This window comes from Engraulis encrasicolus, chromosome 16 (genome assembly GCF_034702125.1).
Source record: "Engraulis encrasicolus isolate BLACKSEA-1 chromosome 16, IST_EnEncr_1.0, whole genome shotgun sequence".
NCBI classification, from domain to species: domain Eukaryota; kingdom Metazoa; phylum Chordata; class Actinopteri; order Clupeiformes; family Engraulidae; genus Engraulis; species Engraulis encrasicolus.
In genome coordinates, this window is record NC_085872.1 from 17,288,893 (window position 1) to 17,310,477 (window position 21,585).

General features: G+C 45.6%; 1 protein-coding gene across 2 annotated transcripts in view; it reads right to left on the bottom strand.

Annotated features, from left to right (window-relative positions):
* Positions 1-561: 561 nt before the first annotated feature.
* Positions 562-21,585, bottom strand: part of smg7 (SMG7 nonsense mediated mRNA decay factor) — a 32,182-nt gene continuing 11,158 nt past the window's right edge. Inside the window, exons 9-24 of one of the 2 annotated variants that reach the window (XM_063218907.1) lie at positions 21,295-21,457; positions 20,389-20,545; positions 20,056-20,126; positions 19,836-19,896; positions 19,584-19,703; positions 14,317-14,773; positions 13,404-13,548; positions 10,224-10,615; positions 9,644-9,805; positions 9,246-9,497; positions 8,369-8,518; positions 7,963-8,046; positions 6,884-7,040; positions 5,860-6,033; positions 5,190-5,341; positions 562-4,297 (exon numbers count right to left, since the gene is read on the bottom strand). In XM_063218907.1, coding sequence (XP_063074977.1) covers positions 4,184-4,297; positions 5,190-5,341; positions 5,860-6,033; positions 6,884-7,040; positions 7,963-8,046; positions 8,369-8,518; positions 9,246-9,497; positions 9,644-9,805; positions 10,224-10,615; positions 13,404-13,548; positions 14,317-14,773; positions 19,584-19,703; positions 19,836-19,896; positions 20,056-20,126; positions 20,389-20,545; positions 21,295-21,457 — 2,811 coding nt within the window. In that variant the 3' untranslated portion in view covers positions 562-4,183. The remainder of the gene's footprint in view (positions 4,298-5,189; positions 5,342-5,859; positions 6,034-6,883; positions 7,041-7,962; positions 8,047-8,368; positions 8,519-9,245; positions 9,498-9,643; positions 9,806-10,223; positions 10,616-13,403; positions 13,549-14,316; positions 14,774-19,583; positions 19,704-19,835; positions 19,897-20,055; positions 20,127-20,388; positions 20,546-21,294; positions 21,458-21,585) is intronic. The other variant, XM_063218908.1, reaches the window with a different exon arrangement.

The window sequence follows — 21,585 nt, forward strand, 5'->3', positions numbered from 1 at the left end:
TAAAGTCCAATAAAAAGTAAATACATTTTGGATGTCTGTGCATATATGGACATGAATTTAGCGCCCTCATTAAAATACCTTCAGTATGTCACCAGGACTAAAAAGGTTTTTGAAGGTCAAGAGGTAACACTTTACAATAACTACCCAAAAAAGCTTAATAAACACTTTAACATTTAATTATAATTAACATTTAACAAAGCATTTACAAATGTTTGTAAATGAGTAAGAACCAAACTACGACAGCAGAGTGGAAAGGGAATCAACTTCTACTGTGTGAATTTTATGGTGTGTGGCATGTGGTTTCATGCCTTCTGGTCTTTGGAGGATAAACTTTCAGGACCGATAAGACTGTGCTGTGTCTGTTGTTTTAACATAGTATTTCTTGCCCATTTATAAACATTTGTAAACATTTTGTTGATAATTAGATAATTATTTATAAAGGGTTTTTTTATAGTTATTGTAAAGTATTACCGGTCAAGACTAATAGTCACATCACAACATAGTTTGTGTTTCTTGTGCATGAAAGAATTGGTGATAAAAATCGAAACAAGCATCACAGGATGAGGACATGGTTTACTTTATTAAAGGCATAGCTGATCTCAGCATTTCCAAATGTCTACAGAAAGACAAAAACAAAAACTTAGAACACAAGCCCATAACAGGAGACATCTCTACCCTGCTAACTGAACCCTCCATCCACAGGGACACAATAGCCCATAGCTCATAAAAATGTGAACGTCTCCCTTCACCCAAAACACAAAGTATTCTGAAGGCCATATTGTCATGCAGAAGTTAAAGTCATTCTCTTCTGGCAAGCCAAAATTAAACAGGGGTACAAGTTCCACATTTATTTATTTTTTTTAGATGTGTGCTATATGCTACTACCACTTAAAAAAAGAAAACAAAAAGAAAATTGGCGGTTTTCTCAGTGGAAACACCCTGTTGGGATTTCAGAATGGAATGTTTGAACTGCCTCAAGGTGCTGGGTTAGTCCTGTATTCTGAATACGCAGGTGTACATCACAGTAAATATAGCCATATTTAGGTTGGGGAAACAGTTTGCTGCACTTGCAGCGCAGTCAGTACACAGAAACAATGGCAGTTCAGCAACAAGAACATTTTCAAATGGGTTGCCAGGGTCTGCTTTTAGAATACCAACTTAACACCCACACCTACAGGTACAGCACAAACTGCTGGCGTCTGGTCAAGACCAATACTTTTACTTCACCTCTGAAATCAGCTAAAGAGCAGTGGATCAGGACAAGAAAACCCCTCAGTGATGACATGAACGTGTAAAATAAAAAAACAAACAAATAAAAAATAAAATTAGTTAAAATAAAATAAAAAGGCAAATTGTCAAACACAGATCAACTTCATCAGCTTGTCAAACCTGGCCTACATTGTCCCCATAAGATCAATATGATTTGAAATTTGTTTCATTTTTAAGTACAATTTCTTTTTAAATGCAACAAGAGTAGCACAATCACACGGCAAATAGACACATCATTAAGTTGTCTTTAATAAATGTTCTCTACGCGAAAATAAACACACACTTTTCCCTCATACAAGATAATCAGTCTTTCTTTAAACGCTTTTCCTCAAAAATGTGTTTACTGTCTGTCTGAACCATAAAGAAATTACCACTGTGGATACATTTCCTAGAATTCTACCCCATATACAGCGACCTCATTTTTTCAGACTGCTGCTGTCCTTTCACATAACAGCGAGAGAGAGGCCAACCTAATGGTCCTAATGGGAGATAAATCCTGTCTGGTCTATAACAGCTCAATCCTAACACTTGATCTATCGCTTAAGATAAACCAGCCAATACAGTCAACACAAATGTGCACCTGCTGCACCTATTCTGATGCCTGACGCCTGACCTACAAAACGGACCATCTTGGGATCTCAGAATAGAGACAGTACAGGGGGATGCCATGGTCAGTAGTAGTAGTGTGACTAGTTCCATGTGTTGTGCTGATCTGTGTAGCGCAATGCTGGCTGTTATCACCCTGTATCCCCTCCCTGCTGACCTAGGGCCTATTACTGAGACGCTGGTTCAGGAGAAAACCAGGTTAAGTTAAAAGGTAAACCATCTAATAGAATAGCCTTCTTCTATTCCTTTCTTAAGAACATGAAAACTCCAGGCTCTTCTATTACATGATTTACCTCCTAACTTAACCTGGTTTACTCTTGAACCAGCTTCTTAGTACCACATGCCCATCTGTCCTGCTGAAGAAGCTAAAGAGACACAGCTACTTTGCAGGTTGGCGCCACACCTCTTTCTTGGACTCCTTGGGCTTTCTGTTAGTGAAACAGCCTGTGAGGCAGGGTGGCGAGACGCTCGTCCACTGATCCTAGTACACCTAGTGGTTGTGTGAAGTGCTCCCTTGTCCCAGATTACTGTCACCGATGGCTTGTGTGCCCCGTATTGCTGAACCAGCAGCGCTGATGCTGGACCCGTTTGCTCGTCTTAACTCTACAGCAGTGCCAGCCATGATGGATAAAAATCACTGTGTGTGTGTGTATGTGCACGCGCGAGATAGAATGTGTAATTTTTTTCTTCCTTTTTTTTCTTCTTTTTTAAAGAAAGGGAAAAGAAAATGTAAAAACACTGAACAGGCACAAGCGTTCATAAAGCTGCTTAAACTAGTAAAAGGCAAAAAGAACAAGAAACAAAAGAGAGTTTGTCAGTTATGTAGGTAACTAGAGCAAAAGACATACTGAAAGAAACAAGGGGGGAGGCAGAAGAGAAAGCAGGGGAGGAGAGTCAAATATATTAAGACCTCCGCCAGTTTTGCAGTAAACTATTGAACATATGTACGCAATTATATTTCAGAAAGCTGAAACTCTACAGAACAAGTCACAAAATACAGTATAGTTAATAATTGCAATCTCAAATGTATGTAGCTAATAATACTACACCCTAAGCTATGATCTAAACCCCTATTTTCCTTTTGAATCGATTGAAGTCATTATCTCTTTGATGAGCTATAGTAATATCTCATAAGCTTATAAGAGCATCCCCAGGCTACAGTGCAGTGTGGGTGCACCCCTCGCAAACACGTTTCCACTCATGTGAGCAGAGTGGCTGTCTAAAAAAAAGACCTTTCCCAGTCCACTCCTGCCATCTGGTGTCTGTGTTTGGTGCCGTTCTTCCCACACAAAACGTTCAAATCTCCAACTCGTCCGTTGACCAACAATTCTTCCTCGACATTCATTCATTCCTTCGTTCAGTCTCTTCTCTTACGGTTTTCCATCGCCAGGCACACAACTGACTGCCCTCCTATTCCATTTAGAAAAACAAACAAATTCAGACTTCGGAAATTCAAAAAGTCCTTCTCATTTTTTCTCCTTTACCGTATGACATTATTGTCTTCCTTTTCCCTTAAAAGCATCACTTCCAGCAACCTCCCCCTCCCTTACACAACACACTCACATACACACATCTCCTCTTGGTATGTGCAGTGTGCCAGCAACACACACTCCCGAGTGAATCGTGCACATCATAAGGGGACGCCGTTAGCAGAGCATGAGTCAGAGAGGAGTCTGGGTATGAAGTTGGGACTGGGAGGCAGTGGGTGGTTTTGGGGGGTGGGGGTAGTGTCTTTGGGAGTCAAGACGCCCAAAGGAGCAAGGAAGGTAGCCTTGAGCCCAACTCCCCTCCACCACGGAAGCATGGGGGCTGGGGAATGGGGGGTGGGAGGGTGCCCAGTCAGTCAAAGAGGAAGATGTGTTTCTCTTCCTCAGTGTCAAGAGTTACGTGCTGCGGCTACGTGCTGAGCAGCGCGATGGGTCAGGTGCTTGCATGCCCTCACTGCCCCTCTCAATGGGCACAGGGTGAGGGACAGAAACAGAGACAGAGAGAGAGAGGGAGAGAGAGAGAGATAAGAGAGAGAGAAAGACAGAGCAGAAGAGAGTTCTGCACCTCCCTCATTTCGGTCAGGCGAGCCGAGTTTGGTGGTGGGAACCTGTTGCTACGCATCAGTCGCCGTCTCCAGCCTCCATAACGCCACTAGTTAGCGCCGGTAAATTCCGATTGGAGCTCGTTTTATTTTTTTCCCCCATCTCTTCTTCTTCTTCTTCTTCTTCTTCTTCATCGTCGTCGTACTTATCCTCTTCTTCCTCTTCACTTTTCAGTAGAAGGTGTATAACTCGGGCGCTGGCCTGTCGCCCCTCCCTCCTCAGTGTGGCGGGTTCATGGGGCCGTGGCCGCGCTGCTGCTTCTGCTTCTGCTGCATCAACAGCTGCTCCAGAGCAGACGGGCCGGGCTGCATCATGGAACTGGACCAGATGGACTGGGGAGGAAATTACACACGCGCACGCACAACCAGATCAATCAATCAATCAATCAATCAAAATTACTTATATTGCACATTAGCATACATAATTGTTATTCAATATGCTAAAGTGTTCTAATGCACTAAAAAACAAACTATATTGTGTTATACAAAGTAGATAATTAACCATCACCAAAGACAGATGAGAATAAAGCCGTTTTTTTATTTCCTTTTAAAACAAGATACTGTTGGGACAGTTCTAATTTGGACAGGGAGTTGGTTCCAGCATTTTGGGGTATAATGACTAAATGCCATTTCACCCTGAGTAGATTTGACCCTAGGCACAACCAGTAGAGGGATGACACTCTATCCAATAGGTTTTCTTTGTCCAATGATTACATACGGGAGTCCGCACTTCCATCTGACTTGGTGCTGCATGTCCTCAATCAAAAATGCTAATAGTCTATGCTTTGTGCATCACAATCTTTCACATGTTACTTACTGAATATGTATTCAAGTTTTTTGTAATTATTCTTGGTTAACAAAGCTACTGGTCCAGTCGATCACGCCAATGTTGACAGAGATAGGATGAAAAGCATAGGCAGATGTGGCAAGTTACCAGGGCCGGTTCTAGTCAAGCTGGTGCCCTAGGCAAGCACCCCCTTTCCTTTTTGTGCATTTAGAAATTGGCATTTGTAAACATAGCGTTGTACTGTATATCTAAAGCATGGCTGATCTATATATTGAGTGGCGATAAATAATCATTGACCAATGTAAAATGTAATACTTTTTTTTCGCTTGATGTTCTAATTCTGTGGGACTCACGGAGGTTACTGCCGCCCCCCAAGACACTTGGTGCCCTGGGGGACCTCCTTGTATGCCTAAGCTTAGCGCCAGCCCTGCGAGTTACCTTGAGGCTGTCCAGCAGGTTGTTGGAGGAGTCCTCCATGGGTATGTCCTGGGTGGCCCAGCTGCTGGTGGGCCCCCCTTGGTGCCAGCTGGTCTCTGGGGCTGTGGAGGACGAGGCAGCGGGCAGGTAGTCAAGCCCAAAGCCTGCAGGGCCTGCACAAATACAAACACAAAGTCACTAGGGATGGGATATCGGTATCGGTGTATCGGTATCAGGTTCATATATCAACATATTTCAAAGATCGGATCGGAATTTTCCCCAAATATCGGAATTTTCCTTACACAGACATTGACTCAGGTGCAATGTTAATTTGAAATCATAACACTTGCATATTAGTTTTCAGGATGGGATTGTTACTTTTTTACTTGTTACTTTTTGCTTATTAATTGGTTTCCTGTTCTTCTGACTCCCTTTTCTGACCAAATAGTCTGTTTGGGCCTACCTCAAGTTGAAACCCATGCATATATGTGATTTTGGTATTGGATCGGAGTAGTATCGGTATCGGCAGACATCCAAAGGAAGAAAGTGGGAGAGCGAGACAGGGGAGGATCAGGAAATGACCTCGGGTCGTGAATTGAACCCGGGTCCCCGGCGTAACAGTGCAGTGCCCTACCATTAATGATACGGTGGTGTCTGCCATGAATAAGTCTAAGTCAGCTTGCAAGCTTACCCGTCTTCTCTGCCTTCCAGCGGTCAGTAACTCTTCGGTCCCGGCTGTCGGGTGTGCCAATCGGCCCGAAGTTGGAGAAAGGCAGTGAGCCGGGGTGGCTGTGGGTAGGTGGGGAGGAAGGCAGGCTGCTGGGGTTGGATGAGTGGGGGGACTGGCTGGCAGGCGTTGAGTGGTCTGACAAACAAAAAACAAATACATTTTTTATATAAACCAACTTCACCTCACTTTGCGGCAAAAAGGGAAAAAAAAGAAAGCAGCAACTTCCTTCACAACAGATAGGCAAGCCCTCCACATTGACGATTTCAAAAGCTTGGCTACAGACGTTAAGATGTGAGTGACTACAAGAAGGCAAGGCAACTATGAAGTACACATCAAGGTCCTCTCAAAAAGTTCACTGCGGACTGTCAAGCATCATTGTTGTGTTTCTTGGCACTGTAACCATTGCAGCAACTGATTCATTCAGACAAGTGAATGTGTCACACAAGGGAAAACACACACTAAAAAAGAAGATCAACACTTCAGATTTTCTTTTGCCTGTCTTTTAGGTAAAAGATAAAACTTTAACATGTCTTAAGGCAAAAAAAAATCTTAAAAGGGACACTGTGCAGGAACTGTGAGGTCAGAAAAGGTACTGCACCTATGCTGCTCATTGAAACTGAGCTGTCTATTGCCAAATTTGATCTTTACATGAAAGTTTACTAAGTAATAAACACATATTTTCTAGTATGGTCCAAGTACAGTCATTTTTGCAGCTAAAAATGGCTATTTTTGGAAATTCAAAATGGCGGACCATGGAGAAGATCCCCCTTTTCATGTAGAAAAAGTGCAATTTTTCCAGTGATAATGAATACTTAGAATTTGATGCTGGTGGTAAATATTTATGAAAAAGGTAACATTAGTGAATGGGCAGCATGAATTCTGGAAATAAAGAACAAAAAAATCTCACACAGTGTCCCTTTAAGTGTTGAGTTAAAAAGTTAGACATAATGAACGTAATACATATAGAAAAGAAGATGACTTGTACCAGAACTGGCAGGCAGGGAGGGGGACCAGGGGTTTCCTTCAAACAGAGAGTAGAGCGAGTGCTCCTGGTACATCATGGGGACATCAGGTTTCGGGGTGGGGGCCATGTTCTTCCCATAGGCCTCGCTGAAGATACTGTTGTTCTGATAAGAGTTCTCCTGATGATTGATGAGAGAGAGAGAGAGAGAGAGAGAGAGAGAGAGAGAGAGAGAGAGAGAGAGAGAGAGAGAGAGAGAGAGATTGTTCAGAGATATACACATCATCCTTATCACTCCCTTATCATCCATTATCACACAGAGTGAGCTGAAGCAAAATCTACAAAGCCCCCCCACTCGAGTCCCTCTAAGCGGCCCACAAACTTCCCATGCAGGGGGTCTAAGGATTTACCACCATAATCATAATTTTTTTCATAATCATAACCATAATCATCTAATGATTTACCTCTTAACTTAACCTGGTTTACTACTGAACCAGCTTCTTAGTATAGGCCCCTAATGTGGCAAACACCGTAGATTATGTTCACCTTAGTCCTACAAACACTGGGAACAGAGGCAGGCATTAGCAATTTGTTGCACCTTCCCAGCACTTCAACATGCATTTGTCTAGCCGAGGACAGTCACAGTCATAGGCCAGCACATTCACAGCTCCAGGGCAATCTCTCAAAAAGTCTTCCTAAAAGACTAAATCATCAGGTCAGGCATGCATGGACCTGACAGCTGTCCAAAGTGTGTAGTTGCGAAGCGGGGAAAGGCTGTGTGTGTGAGAGCGAGTGTGGTTATAGAGTTGGCCTCTGTCCAAGAGTTTACAAAAACACTCAATGAAAATGTGTATGAATTTTTTTCATCCCAGCAAAAATGGCAAGTATATATTCTTACTAGCCAAACACACACTCACTAATGGGTCATGGTGGCTAGTAAGTTGGTCTATTCTACCAGCCAAACTGAAATGTCACCAGCATTTGGCCGGATGGCTGGTGGTAATTTAGAGCCCTGGTTACATGAATGGATGAATTTGTCTATTTCTCTCTCACACTCAGTCAGAAACAGAAGAGGCAGACAGTGTGGTAGGCAGCAGCCTTACCTGGATAGGGAATCCAGAGCGGGGCAGCAGGGAAGAGGACTGGCTCATCACCTCCGCACTATCCATCCTAGACGGATTTGGCATCTGGAAAACATTAAACATCCTCTGATGACAACCACACCAACCGTATTATTTAACACGCATTTATACATTTCAACTGATGGTAAATCACATCAATAGATTTGGCACATAACCAGGCAGTTATACATGTAAGATATCGGTTATCTTACTGTTATCGGTTATCTTACTTATCTCTCCTGTTCATTTCCTGTTTGTAAACATTCTGTCTGGTTCTGTAAAGAGGGTGAAAACCCGCACAGACCCCGTTTTATTACAGGTTAAAAAGGTCCCACAGTAAGCCCTGAACCGCTAGTCTAGGAGTGACAAAGAGAAAGTGACTACATACAAACATGTTTCTTCTAGGAGCTGAGCTTAGAGGAGCAGACATAGCCTGGTAGAAGCCAGGAGGCTTAGCAAAAACCAGTTCCTCCTCCTCCTCAAAGTCCGCAAGAGTTTTTAGCAGGTCGGGAGGAAGAAGAGGAGAGCTCTTGGTGTCCTAGTGGAGGAAACGAAGCAAAGTGGAAAAGGAAAGAGGACAGAGAGAAAGAAAGAGGAGACAGAATGCCCATAAGAAAAAAAGGAAAGGGAGGAACGGCAAAAGCAGGCAGCCGGAGGATAGGAATATTGTCGATCAAGTCTATGCTGATCTTTTAACAGCTCGTTTTGGAAAAAAAGACAAGACTGAACGAATGCAGTACTGCACTTGGAGAAAAGCCATGGCATGCAAGACAATTAGTAAAACGGAAGAAGAAACGGAAACAAAGCACGGCTTCATGCAAAAAGAGAAAAGCAGCTCTTCAATCCTTATAAACACTAAATGTACTACTAACTAAACTTAATTTGTTTGTCCTGGCGTTCCATCTGATCATGTTCAGATTTCTGTGAATTCCGTGCATAACTTTGCTGAAAAGTTAACACCATTGGCTGAAATGGTTTCATGCTACTTGGGCATGGACATGTAGCCAGGCTGTGCCCTCCTACTGACGCAACACTTTCAGCATTGCAAGTAGTCAGGTCAAGAGCAATGCAAGTACTTTCTGAGTTCCCGAAAATACGGGAACTCCTTCTTTGTACGGTAAGCAAACAACCATAAGCAAACCAAGGGAGGCGGGTCAACCATGCCATTTGGGAAATGTTAATTGTTATGCTCTTGGTCTCGAAGAGATTTGAACGTCGATGATAATCAGGCTATGGAGCATGACCTGGTACGTTGGTCTCCTCACCTCAAACGGTGGGCCTCTGGGGCCGCTCTCCTGGTCAGGGCAGAACACCCCTGGCTGCCGCTTGTTCATGCGCTCCCCCATGCTAGCCCGGCCGTCGGCCATGGCGGCGCGGTACAGGGGCTCCCAGTAGAAGTCCTGCTGAACCTTGACCTCTGGGAACTTCAGCTTCTTGTCCACCATGCTGGCGTTGTTGGATGGGGGCTGCATGGGGCCGCTGGAGGACATGGAGTGCTCGAAGAGCTTCAGCGGGTCCTGTGGAGGGGGTATGATTTGATTGATTGTTTACATTTATTGCCATTTCAGCAGTTATCTCTATATCATGGCCAATACAGACAGAAAAAAAAACATCACATCACATTTACAAAACTAACAACCATGTAAATAAATAGATTAAATACCTGTGGGGGCATGAAGAAAGGTGACGGCTGCTGCTGCTGCTGGGGCTGCTGCTGCTGCTGCTGCTGCTGCTTCATGGCCATCTGCATGGCCATCTTCTGCATGGAGGCCTGGGCCTGGGGCTGGCTCCACATCTGCCCAGTCTGATCAGCCACAGACATGTACTGTTTCAGACAAGCAAGCAGAAACACAGGGGAGTGAGTGGACATGAGCAACACTCGTCTTACGGCAGCAGCACTGCAGGAAAGCTTCAGCATGGTAAAACAACTTCCTGAAGGAATGTGAGAAGAAATATTGACCCACTAGAGCCTAGAGCAAGTCAAGGGGGGGAAAATGTGAATGTATATCGGCTCACAAAATACTACACAGACTGAAAATGCATGTTTAAATTTAAATTTAAAAGACATGCCCTAAATCTCAAATGGCACACTTGTGCACTTCGGGCACTACGTTTCAGTGTGTAACTAATATGCCATACGCACTAAAACGAACACTGAAGTGCACAAGTGCACCATTTGAGATTCAGGGTCAAATCTCAAATGAGCACCTGACATGAGGTGCACATCCTGAGTGATTACCAACCTGCTGCATGCCAGGGTGGTGGGGTGGGCTCTTGCCCAGCTGGGCAGCCTGCTTGGTGGGCGACTGCTGCTGCTGCTGCTGCTGCTGCTGCTGTTGCACCTGGAGCTGAATGGACTGGGGCAGGGCCTGCTGCCCCTGCTGCTGTGGAGGGGGCTGCTGGCTCTGGAGGCCCTGAGGGGGACCCTGGGACATGGCACCGGGGCCGGAGGGCCTCTGCTGGCTGTAGGGAATGTGCGAGGGTTTCCCAGGCTGCACCTGGCTGGCTGGCTGGGCGCCGTGGGAGGTGGCCTGGAGGAAGGGAGCCGGGACAGACACGCTGGCGGGGAAGGTGAACCCGGGGCTCATGGAGAAGGCCACGGGCGGAGGGATGACGTAGGGCGGGGGAGGGAAACCTGACGACACACACACACAAACATATTATTGTCGTTGTTACAAAAACTAGCCGTTACCAAAGTAACTAACAGTACCAAGGGAAACAATGTACATTTCAGTTCATCATGTTTAAGTTGTCATAAACTCAGGGATTAAAGCAAAAAAAAGTCATCTGACTGAACTTTTTTACTGGTTAGGTACCAGATCGAGTATCACTCCGTAACCCTACGAAAAACAATGTAGCCAGGCTCTGCCCTCGTAACGAAACATACACTGGTTTTACGCAAGGAATGGTGTCAGAGCCAGCGCTAGACATAGGCAGACAGGGCAGTCGCCTAGAGCAGAATAGGCCTATGTCTTGAGGGTGCCAGTAATACCAAAAACTGCCACAAAATCAGAACCAACATAAAACTTTACACTTCACATTAACAATGAATATTCATTATACACTAAGTAGGTCTGTATACACTCAATATGAATGTACCTGTAGGTACTAGATCAGATGTGCTCAATCAGATGTAGGCCTACAATGCTATGTTTACAGATGCCAATTTCTAAACACAAAAAAGGGAAAGAGGGAAAGGGGGCAGGCCTAGGCCACCAGATTGACTAGAACTGGCCGAGAATGGACTATATCAGACTGCAAACACTGAACTGCAATTTGGGGCATGTTTTGGTTATTTCCTCTTATTTCTACCCATTATTTATGAATTGTTCACAACATTATGCAGAATGGATTCACAATGAGTGTTGCTTCAAAATGGTAGCTGATCTCACAGAATTATTGACTTGGAATTGCAATGCGTTGATACAGTGATCTCATTATGGTTTTTGTTGTTGTTGTAGTAGTAGCAGGCTACCGGTATATTTTGTCTTTCACATCAGAATGGGCAAACACTGTTCTGGTGAAAGCACTGGTGCGCATTGCTTGCAGTTGTATTTCTGATATTTAAAAAACAATGCACTGTGGTCATAGCAATCAGAGGGAGAAAACTAGTTGTTGGTTATTTGTATGTTTTTCACAAATTCACTATTCATCCTGTTACAAACAACTTGTTGACGTTTACAAACAGGGTGCGGTAGTCTGCCTCTGTGTTCTACCGTTTTGAAAACCTATGGCTACTTTTTTGCCTCTCGATGTGCGGTGCCAGGCACACGCTTACCATTGATATAAAAAACGTCCCCGATTCCTGCACGCACTAGTGTTCTCTCATACAAGCTGACACGACGCACGCAGACACAACACAGTCACAGTCAGACGTCTATCGTAACACACTTTCCCAAGCTTGTCGCGCAACTTTCCACTCGAATCAAGGCAAATCGCCCACGCATCAGCCCTGAGTGCGCAGTGCGCAAATAACTGAACTCAAACGAAACGCATAGTCCGAGAAGATGGGCACAGACGTTGAGCCACTCAAAAACAAGCACACACACAACTGTTGCGGCACACTATTCCAGTTAGCAAAAATAGCATCACACAATAGCCTACAACAAGCCTTGAAAGTGAAACAAACATCGAAACGGCATTTATCGACCATATGAGTCCACCCATCAGAACACTGCTTCCCAGAACAAGACGTGGCATAAAATATTGGCTCTGCCTGGGATAGCAACAGTGACTCCTGTAAAATGCAACCCATTTTTAAGTTATTTATTGAATATATATCGGCAACAACAAAGTTAATCTGCTATGATTACAGATGAGACAGTAAAGTATCCGTTGTCAGAAAGACAACTAGAGCTAGTTTCTATCCATAGCCCCGCCTTTTACGCAGCCAGTCAAACGCGCTAAACTTTGAGGATGAAACGCGTGGTATCCTAGCTAGCTGCCAATGATATCCGTCCCATTGGGGCTATGAATAATGTTAGTAAAAGCCACAATGCTTAAAAGGCAAACCCTTCATGAAAGTAAACTATTCTTTTTTTCTAACAATCTGCCCCGGCAGGTGCAACGATAATGGAAACGTGTCCTACCTTCTTCCAGCTATGCATTCCATGCATTATTAGCCCATATTGGAATCTCAGTCCAACTCGTTTAACGATTGTCATTGCACTTTAAAGACATAGTATTACACGTATTTTCTTTTCTGCCATCAGCAACAATGTTGGCTTTTTTTTGTCTCTCGAGCTGCATCGCCACCGAATTGTTGACCGCTCGTGCTGTACTTCTCCCTTTTTTTTTCTTTTTTTTTTGGAAGAACGGGGATAGCTCAAAACTATTGATGAGTGAATCTGTTGTAGGCCTATCACACCAGTGGTGCAGTGTATAACTAAATCCGTACACCAAACACACCTCTCGTCACCTTCTCATGACCAGGTGTGCTCTCGATTTGTGTTCAGTTGGAAAGTAAAAATTGTAAATTAATTGACATAAATTATACGGACGGAAATCCGTCCAAACGAAAATCCAACTGACGGAAATCCGTCGTAGCGACGGAAAACTTTAATCCCTGTAAACTATTTTAAATTAGGGGCTGCAGTCTAAGAGTGCGTTCCAATATGCAACCTTGCGTCCTCCACTTGTGCTTGTGGCCTTGTCAGTGATGTCATCACTTCCTGGTACAACAGCATTATATTTCAATATCTCGCAAAAGCTCAATTGTAAAGTCATTCTCTCATTTGCAAACTGGATGGTGAATGAAGAATAGTCCCCCAAAAGTTGTTGTGGCTAGGCTGACAGCGGGGAAACTTAATTATTTTCTCCACGGAGGTGGGGCATCAGCAAAACGTGAGGCCACAAGCACAAGTGGAGGACGCAAGGTTGCATATTGGAATGCACTCTAAGACATGCTAGTTTGTGAGCTGCACCTGCTCGGCTGGGAAGTGGTGGGAATGCCCCAGGGTGATGGATCGGGATGAACTGGGAGGTGCCAGTGGTCTGAGTCTGGGTGACGGGGGTCTTCCTCGCTTCTGACACGGGAGTCTTCCGCACCTCAGTCTGCTGCGTCTTCACCTTCACACAGATACACAGAAATAGCTTACCAATTACTGCAATGCCACACATGAACATCAAAAATACTAATTTAACCCAGTTTAGCCTGGAGACACGTATACGCTGCATTCAGGTTATTGAGATTGAGGGTTTTTTATTAAAATCTGGGTATGTTTGAGCTGAATGAACACATTCTAATGCAAAATGAGGGTCATAGCTTTTAAATGCAACTTATTTGATGTTTGTATGTGCTTTGGAGACTGCAATATTTAGAATTTAATAGGCAGAGGGCACCCTTTCCCGAAAAAGGCTTAGGCTAAAATAGGTTAATAGATAACTGGTTGTCACAAAGTGCAGGTCATGTGACTGCTGCATACCAGTCTTTACCTTCACACAGATACACACAAATTGTAGATCAATTACTGCCATGCTATACAGTAACATCATATATACTAACTTAAAAGAGATAACAGTCTATTGGCACTGACAGCCATTCCTGTGACATCTGCATACCCAAAGAGGGTAGAGTAATAAAGAGAATTCAAACCCCGCCCACCCAATGCAAAAGAGTGTGCTCAAGTTGGGTCTCCTAAAGGGGCGTTGTTCCCTCCTTCTTCTTCTCTTGTTGAGGTGTTTGCACAAGAAGTGCGCTACCACCATCTACAGCGCTAAGAGGACTCCATTTATTCTCAACCCGAAGATCTCCTAAAGGGGCGTTCACCCGACATCACATGGATACCGGAAAAGAACTAGAATGATGTATCTCTCTCGATAAGATCTCTGGCATACCTGTTTCCCAGCGTCTGCCATCTTGTCGTGGCTGTTCTTCTTGGCCTCGCTCTTCCTCTTGCCCTCCTTCTTCTGCTCGTTCTTGCCCGCCGCCCCGTTCCCCTTGCCGTAGCCGGCGCGCTCCTTGGCGCCGTCCCTCTGGTGCTGGTTGCGCCCCTGGCCCTGACCTTGACCTTGGCCCTGACCCTGACCCTGCTCCCGGCTCTGCTCGCGGGGCTTGATGTTCTCCTTGAAGGTCACCACGGGCCTCTCGGTGCCGTCCAGCGCGCTGCTGTTCTGGGTCTTCCCCGCGGACAGGACCGACTTGAGGCCCAGCGAGCCCTCGTGGGACATCTGCTCCCCGTTGGAGGACTCCTGGAGGACGGGCGTGTCCTTCTCCTGGGGCTCCTCGATGACCTTCTCGGGGATGTCCGTGACGAACAGCAGCACGCCGTCGCTCACCCTGTACTGGATGAGCCTGGGAGCACAATAGTAGAGTAGAGTAGAGTAGAGTATCATTTATTGATCCCAGGGGGAAATTAAGGTGTCAAGTAGCATACACACATAAATAAAGACATAAAGACATTGTCCACAAGACATGACACACATATTTACACATAAAATAATCATATATAGCTCACTGTTGCATAGTTATTGCCAAGGCATCTCTCTCTCTCACACACACACACACACACACACACACACACACACACACACACACACACACACACACACACACACACACACACACACACACACACACACACACACACACACACACACACACACACACACACACACACACACACACACACACACACACCAAAAATATAAAGTGTAAAGTGTCCACAGTGTTCACATGTGCCTTAGCTAAGTGGCACATAGTAGCCAAGACAAAGTGGCCATAAAGTGTCCAGGAGTGTCCATAGTCTCTTTCCTAGAACAATGTCCATTGTATTCCTTAGAAAAAGAGATGGGGGGTTAAACACAAGTCACCCCCTGTGTCACTCCACACACACACCCACACACCCACACACACACACACACACACACACACCAAAAATAAAGTGTACATAGTCCAGGAGTATCAGTAGTTACACACATCGCAAACTGAGTATCTACCCACACACACACACACACACACACACACACACACACACACACACACACACACACACACACACACACACACACACACACACACACACACACACACACACACACGCAGCTGTGCATTCCGCTGAAAAAGGAGTCGAAGGGTAGAGAGTCCAGGTAAAAAGAGTGTGCAGGAGTGGGATCTGTTTATGCAGTCCAGTCCCCTATGATGATCTCTCTTTGTGTGTCCTTCTGTGCAATGTTGAAGAGCTGAATGGCCCTGGGTACAAAGGACTTCCGCAGCCTGTCTGTCTTGCAGGAGATGGCGCGCAGTCTGTAGCTGAACAGGCTTCTCTGGTTGTCGAGGACTGGGTACAGTGGGTGCTTGTCATTGTCCAAAATAGAGTCCAATCTGCTAAGTGTCCTCTTGTCGGCTGTGGTTGTGAGGGCTTCCAGTTCTGTGCCTACAACAGACCCTGCTTTCCTCACCAGCCTGTCAAGCCGTCCAGCATCTCTTTTCCTAATGCTGCCACCCCAGCATGCCACAGCATAGGAGAGCACACTGGCCATGGCAGACTGGTAGAACATCTGCAGGAGTCTGTTGCAGACATTGAAAGATCTCAGCTTTCTCAGAAAGTAGAGCCTGCTCTGGCCTTTCTTGTACAGTGCATGTGAGTTGGCAGACCAGTCCAGTTTAGAGTCCAGGTGAACACCCAGGTACTTGTATGTGGAGACTGTCTCCACAGTCTCCCCCTCGATAGAGACAGGCACCATGGGTGGGGTGGTTCGCCTGAAGTCAATCACCATTTCTTTGGTTTTGGTGGTGTTCAGCCGCAGCTGGTTGGTTCTGCACCATTTGACAAAGTTCTCCAGTCCCACCAGTCCCGTACTCCCCCTCCTGCCCATCTTTGATGCATCCAACAATGGCCGTGTCATCCGAGAACTTTTGCATGTGGCAGGTCTTCGTGTTGTAGTTGAAGTCAGTGGTGTACAGCTGTGAACAGTACGGGGGAAAGCACGTTCCGTTCCTTGTGGAGCTCCAGTGCTGCTGACTACAGTCTCTGATGTGAGGTCACCTAGTCTGACGAACTGGGGCCTTCCTGTGAGGTAGTCTGTGATCCAGTTCACCAGCCCAGTCTCCACTCCCATCTGCAGTAGTTTGTTTCTCAACAGGAGTGGCTGTATTGTGTTGAAGGCGCTGGAGAAATCAAAGAACATGATTCTAACAGCACTGCTTCCTTTGTCCAGGTGAGAATGCACTCTGTGCAGCAGATACAGAATAGCATCCTCAACTCCCACCTTCTCCTGGTAGGCAAATTGTAGTGGGTCTAGTGCGTGGTGAACTTGGGGTTTCAGTATGTTGAGCAGAAGCGCACGCTCGAATGTCTTCATTATATGGGATGTGAGGGCTACCGGTCTGTAGTCGTTTAGTTCTTTGGGGTGTGGCTTTTTGGGTACAGGTATGAGGCATGAGGTTTTCCACTGTGTGGGCACCTTACCCGCATGCAGACTCTTATTGAAGATGTGTTGCAGTGGCTCAGCTAGTTCTTCTGCACAGGTCCTGAGGAGTCTGGCGCTGACCCCATCAGGTCCGTTGGCCTTCGGCTTAAGCCTCCGCAGTGCGCTCCTAACTTGTCCAGTCGTAATGGTGGGGGGTGGCTGCTCCGTTTGTGGTGGGGGATGGGTGGGGAGAGGTTCCATCAGTGTAGGTGTGTCAGTGCAGGTTACTTCAGAGGAGGTGGGAGAAGGAGGAGGGGAGTCCAGTGTGAAAGCTGAGGGGAGAGGGGGGGTGGAAGAGGTGCAGGGGACTTCAGAGGAGGGAGGAGGAGGAGGGAGGTCCAGTGTCAAAGCTGGGGGGAGAGGGGGGATGGGAGAGGTGTAGGGGAATTCAGAGGAGGTAGGAGGAGGAGGAGGGGGATCCATTGTGAGTGCTGGGGGCTGAGGGGGGATGGGTGAGGTGAGGGCTGCACAGACCAAAGGTGTTGAGATGTCTTCAGTGGTGGGAGAGTGGGGAGGGGGGCACTGCGTGGTAGGAGTTGTGCCACTAGCCGTGCAGTCTACAGATGGGCAATTAAATCTGTTGTAAAACAGATTAAGCTCATCTGCTCTGTCTTTGTTGCCCTCAGCCCCTCCACTCTTGGCGCCAAAACCGGTCATCGCTCTGATGCCCTGCCACAACTGCCTTGGGCTGCTTTCCATCTTCCTCTCCACTTTCCTCCCATACGCCTCCTTAGCAGCCCTCAGCTCTCTCTTCAGTTCTCTCTGGGTACTCCTCAACTCCTCAGTGTTGCCCTCCTTGAAGGCCCTCTTCTTGCTGTTTAGGAGTTCTCTCACCCTCCTAGTCACCCAGGGTTTGTTGTTGGGGAAGCAGCGCACAGTCTTGGTTGGGACTGCGACATCCATACAAAAATTGAGGTAGTCAGCTGTGCAGTCAGTGATTTCCTCCAGGTTTTCACTCTCCTGCAGTACACTCCAGTGTGTGGACTGAAAGCAGTCTCTTAGAGCCTCTTCTGCCTCAGGAGTCCACACTCTGACAGTGCGTGTTGTGATGGGGAGCCGTTGTACACTTGGTTTGTACACAGGCTGTAGCTGTATGATGTTGTGGTCAGAGGAGCCAAGTGGGGAAGGGGGAGGCGTTGTATGCATCCCTCACGTTTGTGTATAGAAGATCAATTGTCCTGTTTTTTTCTTGTAGCGCAGTTCCACCGTGCTGATAAAAGTTTGTCAGTGTGGAATTTAGAGTGACATGGTTGAAATCGCCCGAAATTGCAAAAAAGGCGTCCGTGTGCTGTGTTTGCAGCCTGGCAACTGTAGTGTGGATGATGTCGCACGCTGTGTCTGGGAGAGCCCGCGGCGGAATGTAGACGCAGATCATAATGGCGTGCGTGAATTCCCTCGGGAGATAATACGGTCGCAGACTCACAGCGACCAATTCCAAATCCTTACTGCAAAAAGTCTCCTTCACAGTAACATGCCCTCGATTGCAGTATCTCTCGTTGATGTAGACCAACAGCCCTCCTCCCCTCTTCTTTCCCGCAAGTTTATTATCACGGTCCACTCTTACCATACTGAAGCCGGGAAGTTCGACTTCAGCATTCGTGATGTTGTTGTTCAGCCATGTTTCAGTTAGACAGATCAAGCTGGCTTCACGGTACTCCCTTTGATCCCTAACCAGAGCAGCCAGCTCGTCCGTTTTATTGGCTAGAGAGTTCACATTTCCCATGATAATCGCTGGAACAGGGGGCTTACATCTCCACTTGTTTTCCCGACGCTTAATCCGCACGGCCGCTCCAGAACGCCTTCCACGAAAACAGAACAAGTCCTTCGGAATATTTGCTGGCAGAGCGCACGGAGACTTGCGAAGTGCCATCAGCTGATTCCTTGAGTATGTAAGCCTCACGTTGTCCGGACGAACTGGAAACTTATTCATATCCATAGGATATAACTTAAGACACCTTGTGGTGTTCAGGGTTGAAAAAAGAGACAAGTTGAAAAAGAACAAAAAGACGAAAAACAGAGACAAACACGGTGTACTCAACTTGCAGCCTTACACCAGGCGCACCGGAAGTTAGATAGGGAATGGAGGAATGGAGGGAAGGAGAAACCAAATAATCAGACCAACAGTCGCCACTTAAAACTGTGTTTGTCTTGTCATACCAACAGTCATCAATTAAACCTGTTGAGGTGCATTAAATACAATACTCACCGGTCTATACTCCTTCTCATGCTTTGAAATCCGCAGCTTATATCATGTACAGAGTTGCAGTACTAATGTTTTAGTGGATATCCTGAAACCTATGGCTTATACAGAGTGACCTTTGTATGTGCAATTATTTTTTCTTATTAATTTGAGTGGGTGTGGCTTATATTCAGGTGGTTTACAGATTTATAAGTGGTTGTGGTTTATAGGCCAGAAATTACGGATACTTCTCTAGAAAAGATGACAATTGAAAAACAGATTACCATATACGCTGAAGATATAAAGGACAATAAAATCTTAGTACTACAAAAAAAATTATGTGCATGCTTTCATTTTCAGTTCTTAACAAGTGAAACTGAATGCATGGCATGTGAAAAGGCCTGAGGGAAAAGAGAAAGTGAAGGAAGTACAGTAATGGGGGTGGGAAAGTACCAGAGGTTCAGTGAACAGACCGGTGCGGTGCGGTGGACAGTGCAGAGCATGTGGAACTTACCCAGGCTGGTTGTCGGCCACCCACTTGCCCAGGTTGACGAGTCTCTGATGGCGAGAGTGTACCAGAAGCCCATCCTTACCAACAGCAATACCCTGGTGCCCTTTGGAGAAGTCCAGAGTCCTGTGGGACATGTGCAGCATGTCTCAGATATAAAGATGCATTCACAACAATGCCACAAAATTATATAGTGCATTTAATAACGGCGTAATAATCTAAAAGGATGCCTTCAACTATTTCTTGTCTGGAACTCACCGTAAGGCAGGACGGAGGGCCAAGAAGCCTTGCAGCTCAAACTCTTCAGGGAGTGGGGTAGCTGAACAAAAGACACACACAATTACGTGATGGAACACAAAACATGCATGTACAGCAGCAATGTCTCCTCACGTCCATTACTAGAACTCTGGTACAATAGCTAAGCAGGCCAACACAGATTTGAGGCACAGTGAGAGTTGAACTGAGACTTGAATTATACCTGATGAACATGAATTATCATCTTCCTTGGACTGGAAACCGTTCAGAATAGACACAAACCAAGGCCAAATACTGGAAAAAAAAGGGAGCGGAGGTATAGGATTAATGACAAGTTGCTCACAAATCTCAAGAGAAAAAGACACAATAATTGCATGTTCAGCCATGCAAAGATCAAAGAATGACAACATTTTAAAGGAACCCTTTCCTTACTTCGGATTCAGCGCAGTTCATACCCAATTTGATTTCTAGTCTCTGCCCCATGTTATCAACTCGAGCATGGAACAAGGCTACAAACAAAACTTTGTTTAAGAAAAGTACGGTAATAGAAACATACTATTGTCTCTTGTCAACCACACTTTCTGTGAAGACAGTGGGTCGCAACTTCAGCCAGTCCAGGGAGACTTTGATGGCGGGGAGAGGACACTCCCCCATGATCTCCTCCCTGGTCCTGTTCAGCAACACGCGGCTGCACATCACCCCCAGGAAAGACACTGAAGGGGAAAACAAAACAAAAAACAAGGAAACAGCAGATTAGAGGAGCATTGAAATTTAGCCACTCTGGTCAGGCCAAGCAAAACAATAACTGCTCTTAGCAAGGAAAGGAATGTTTAATAAAAAGCAACGACCCCCAATATGTGACCCTGTTAATAAACATCCCATAAACAAAACATGTCCACACTTTCTGTAACAGACAAACATCCCGCTCCATCCCCTCAGCTGAATTGATTATAAACCATGCTAAATGATGATGATAATAATAATAATAATAATAATATTTTCTTTTTATGTAGCACCTTTTTTAAAACACCTAAGGTCGCTTAACAAGGTATCATGTAGGAAAGTGTGCGCGTGTGTGCGCGTCAGTGCGTGAGTGTGAGTGTGAGTGTGAATGCATGCAAGTGAATGTGCGTGTTATTATTATTATTAAATTATGTGTCAGCAGCGTGGCATTCAGTGTAGCCATGTTTGGGGGTGAGCTGAACATACTGAAGAGACTTGAAGTGACTCATATCTGATATTTTGCTTCAATGTGACACATATCCGATATATGCAACCCATATGTAAACAGCAAAAAAGCACATGAATTCCGATAGTCTCAGATCAGATACAGGCCCTTTCCAAATGTGAATGAATGAATATGAATCGGATATATGTGAATGTGTCTTCAGTGGAGCCATGTCATACTTGGGGGTGAGCTGAGGTAGTCAGGCAGTGCAGTGCAGTGCAGTACAATACATACTGAAGAGACCAAGGAGCTGGAACCAGCTGATCTGCTCGTCGGAGCTGAAGCTCTGGTCGTCCGCCTCGTTGCTGAAGTCCCGCAGGTGGTGCAGTTCAAACAAGTTGATGACCGTGATGTGGACCAGCTGCTGAGAGCTGAACGCCTTCTGAAGAATCAACCGCTGCAATGAAAAAAAACGACATTAGACTGAAACATCCTACACCTGGAGAGTATTCCAAGAACCTGGCTTGGTAGTAAACCAGGTTAACTTAGGTGCCGTTTCCACGTAGCAGGATATTTTTTTATCAG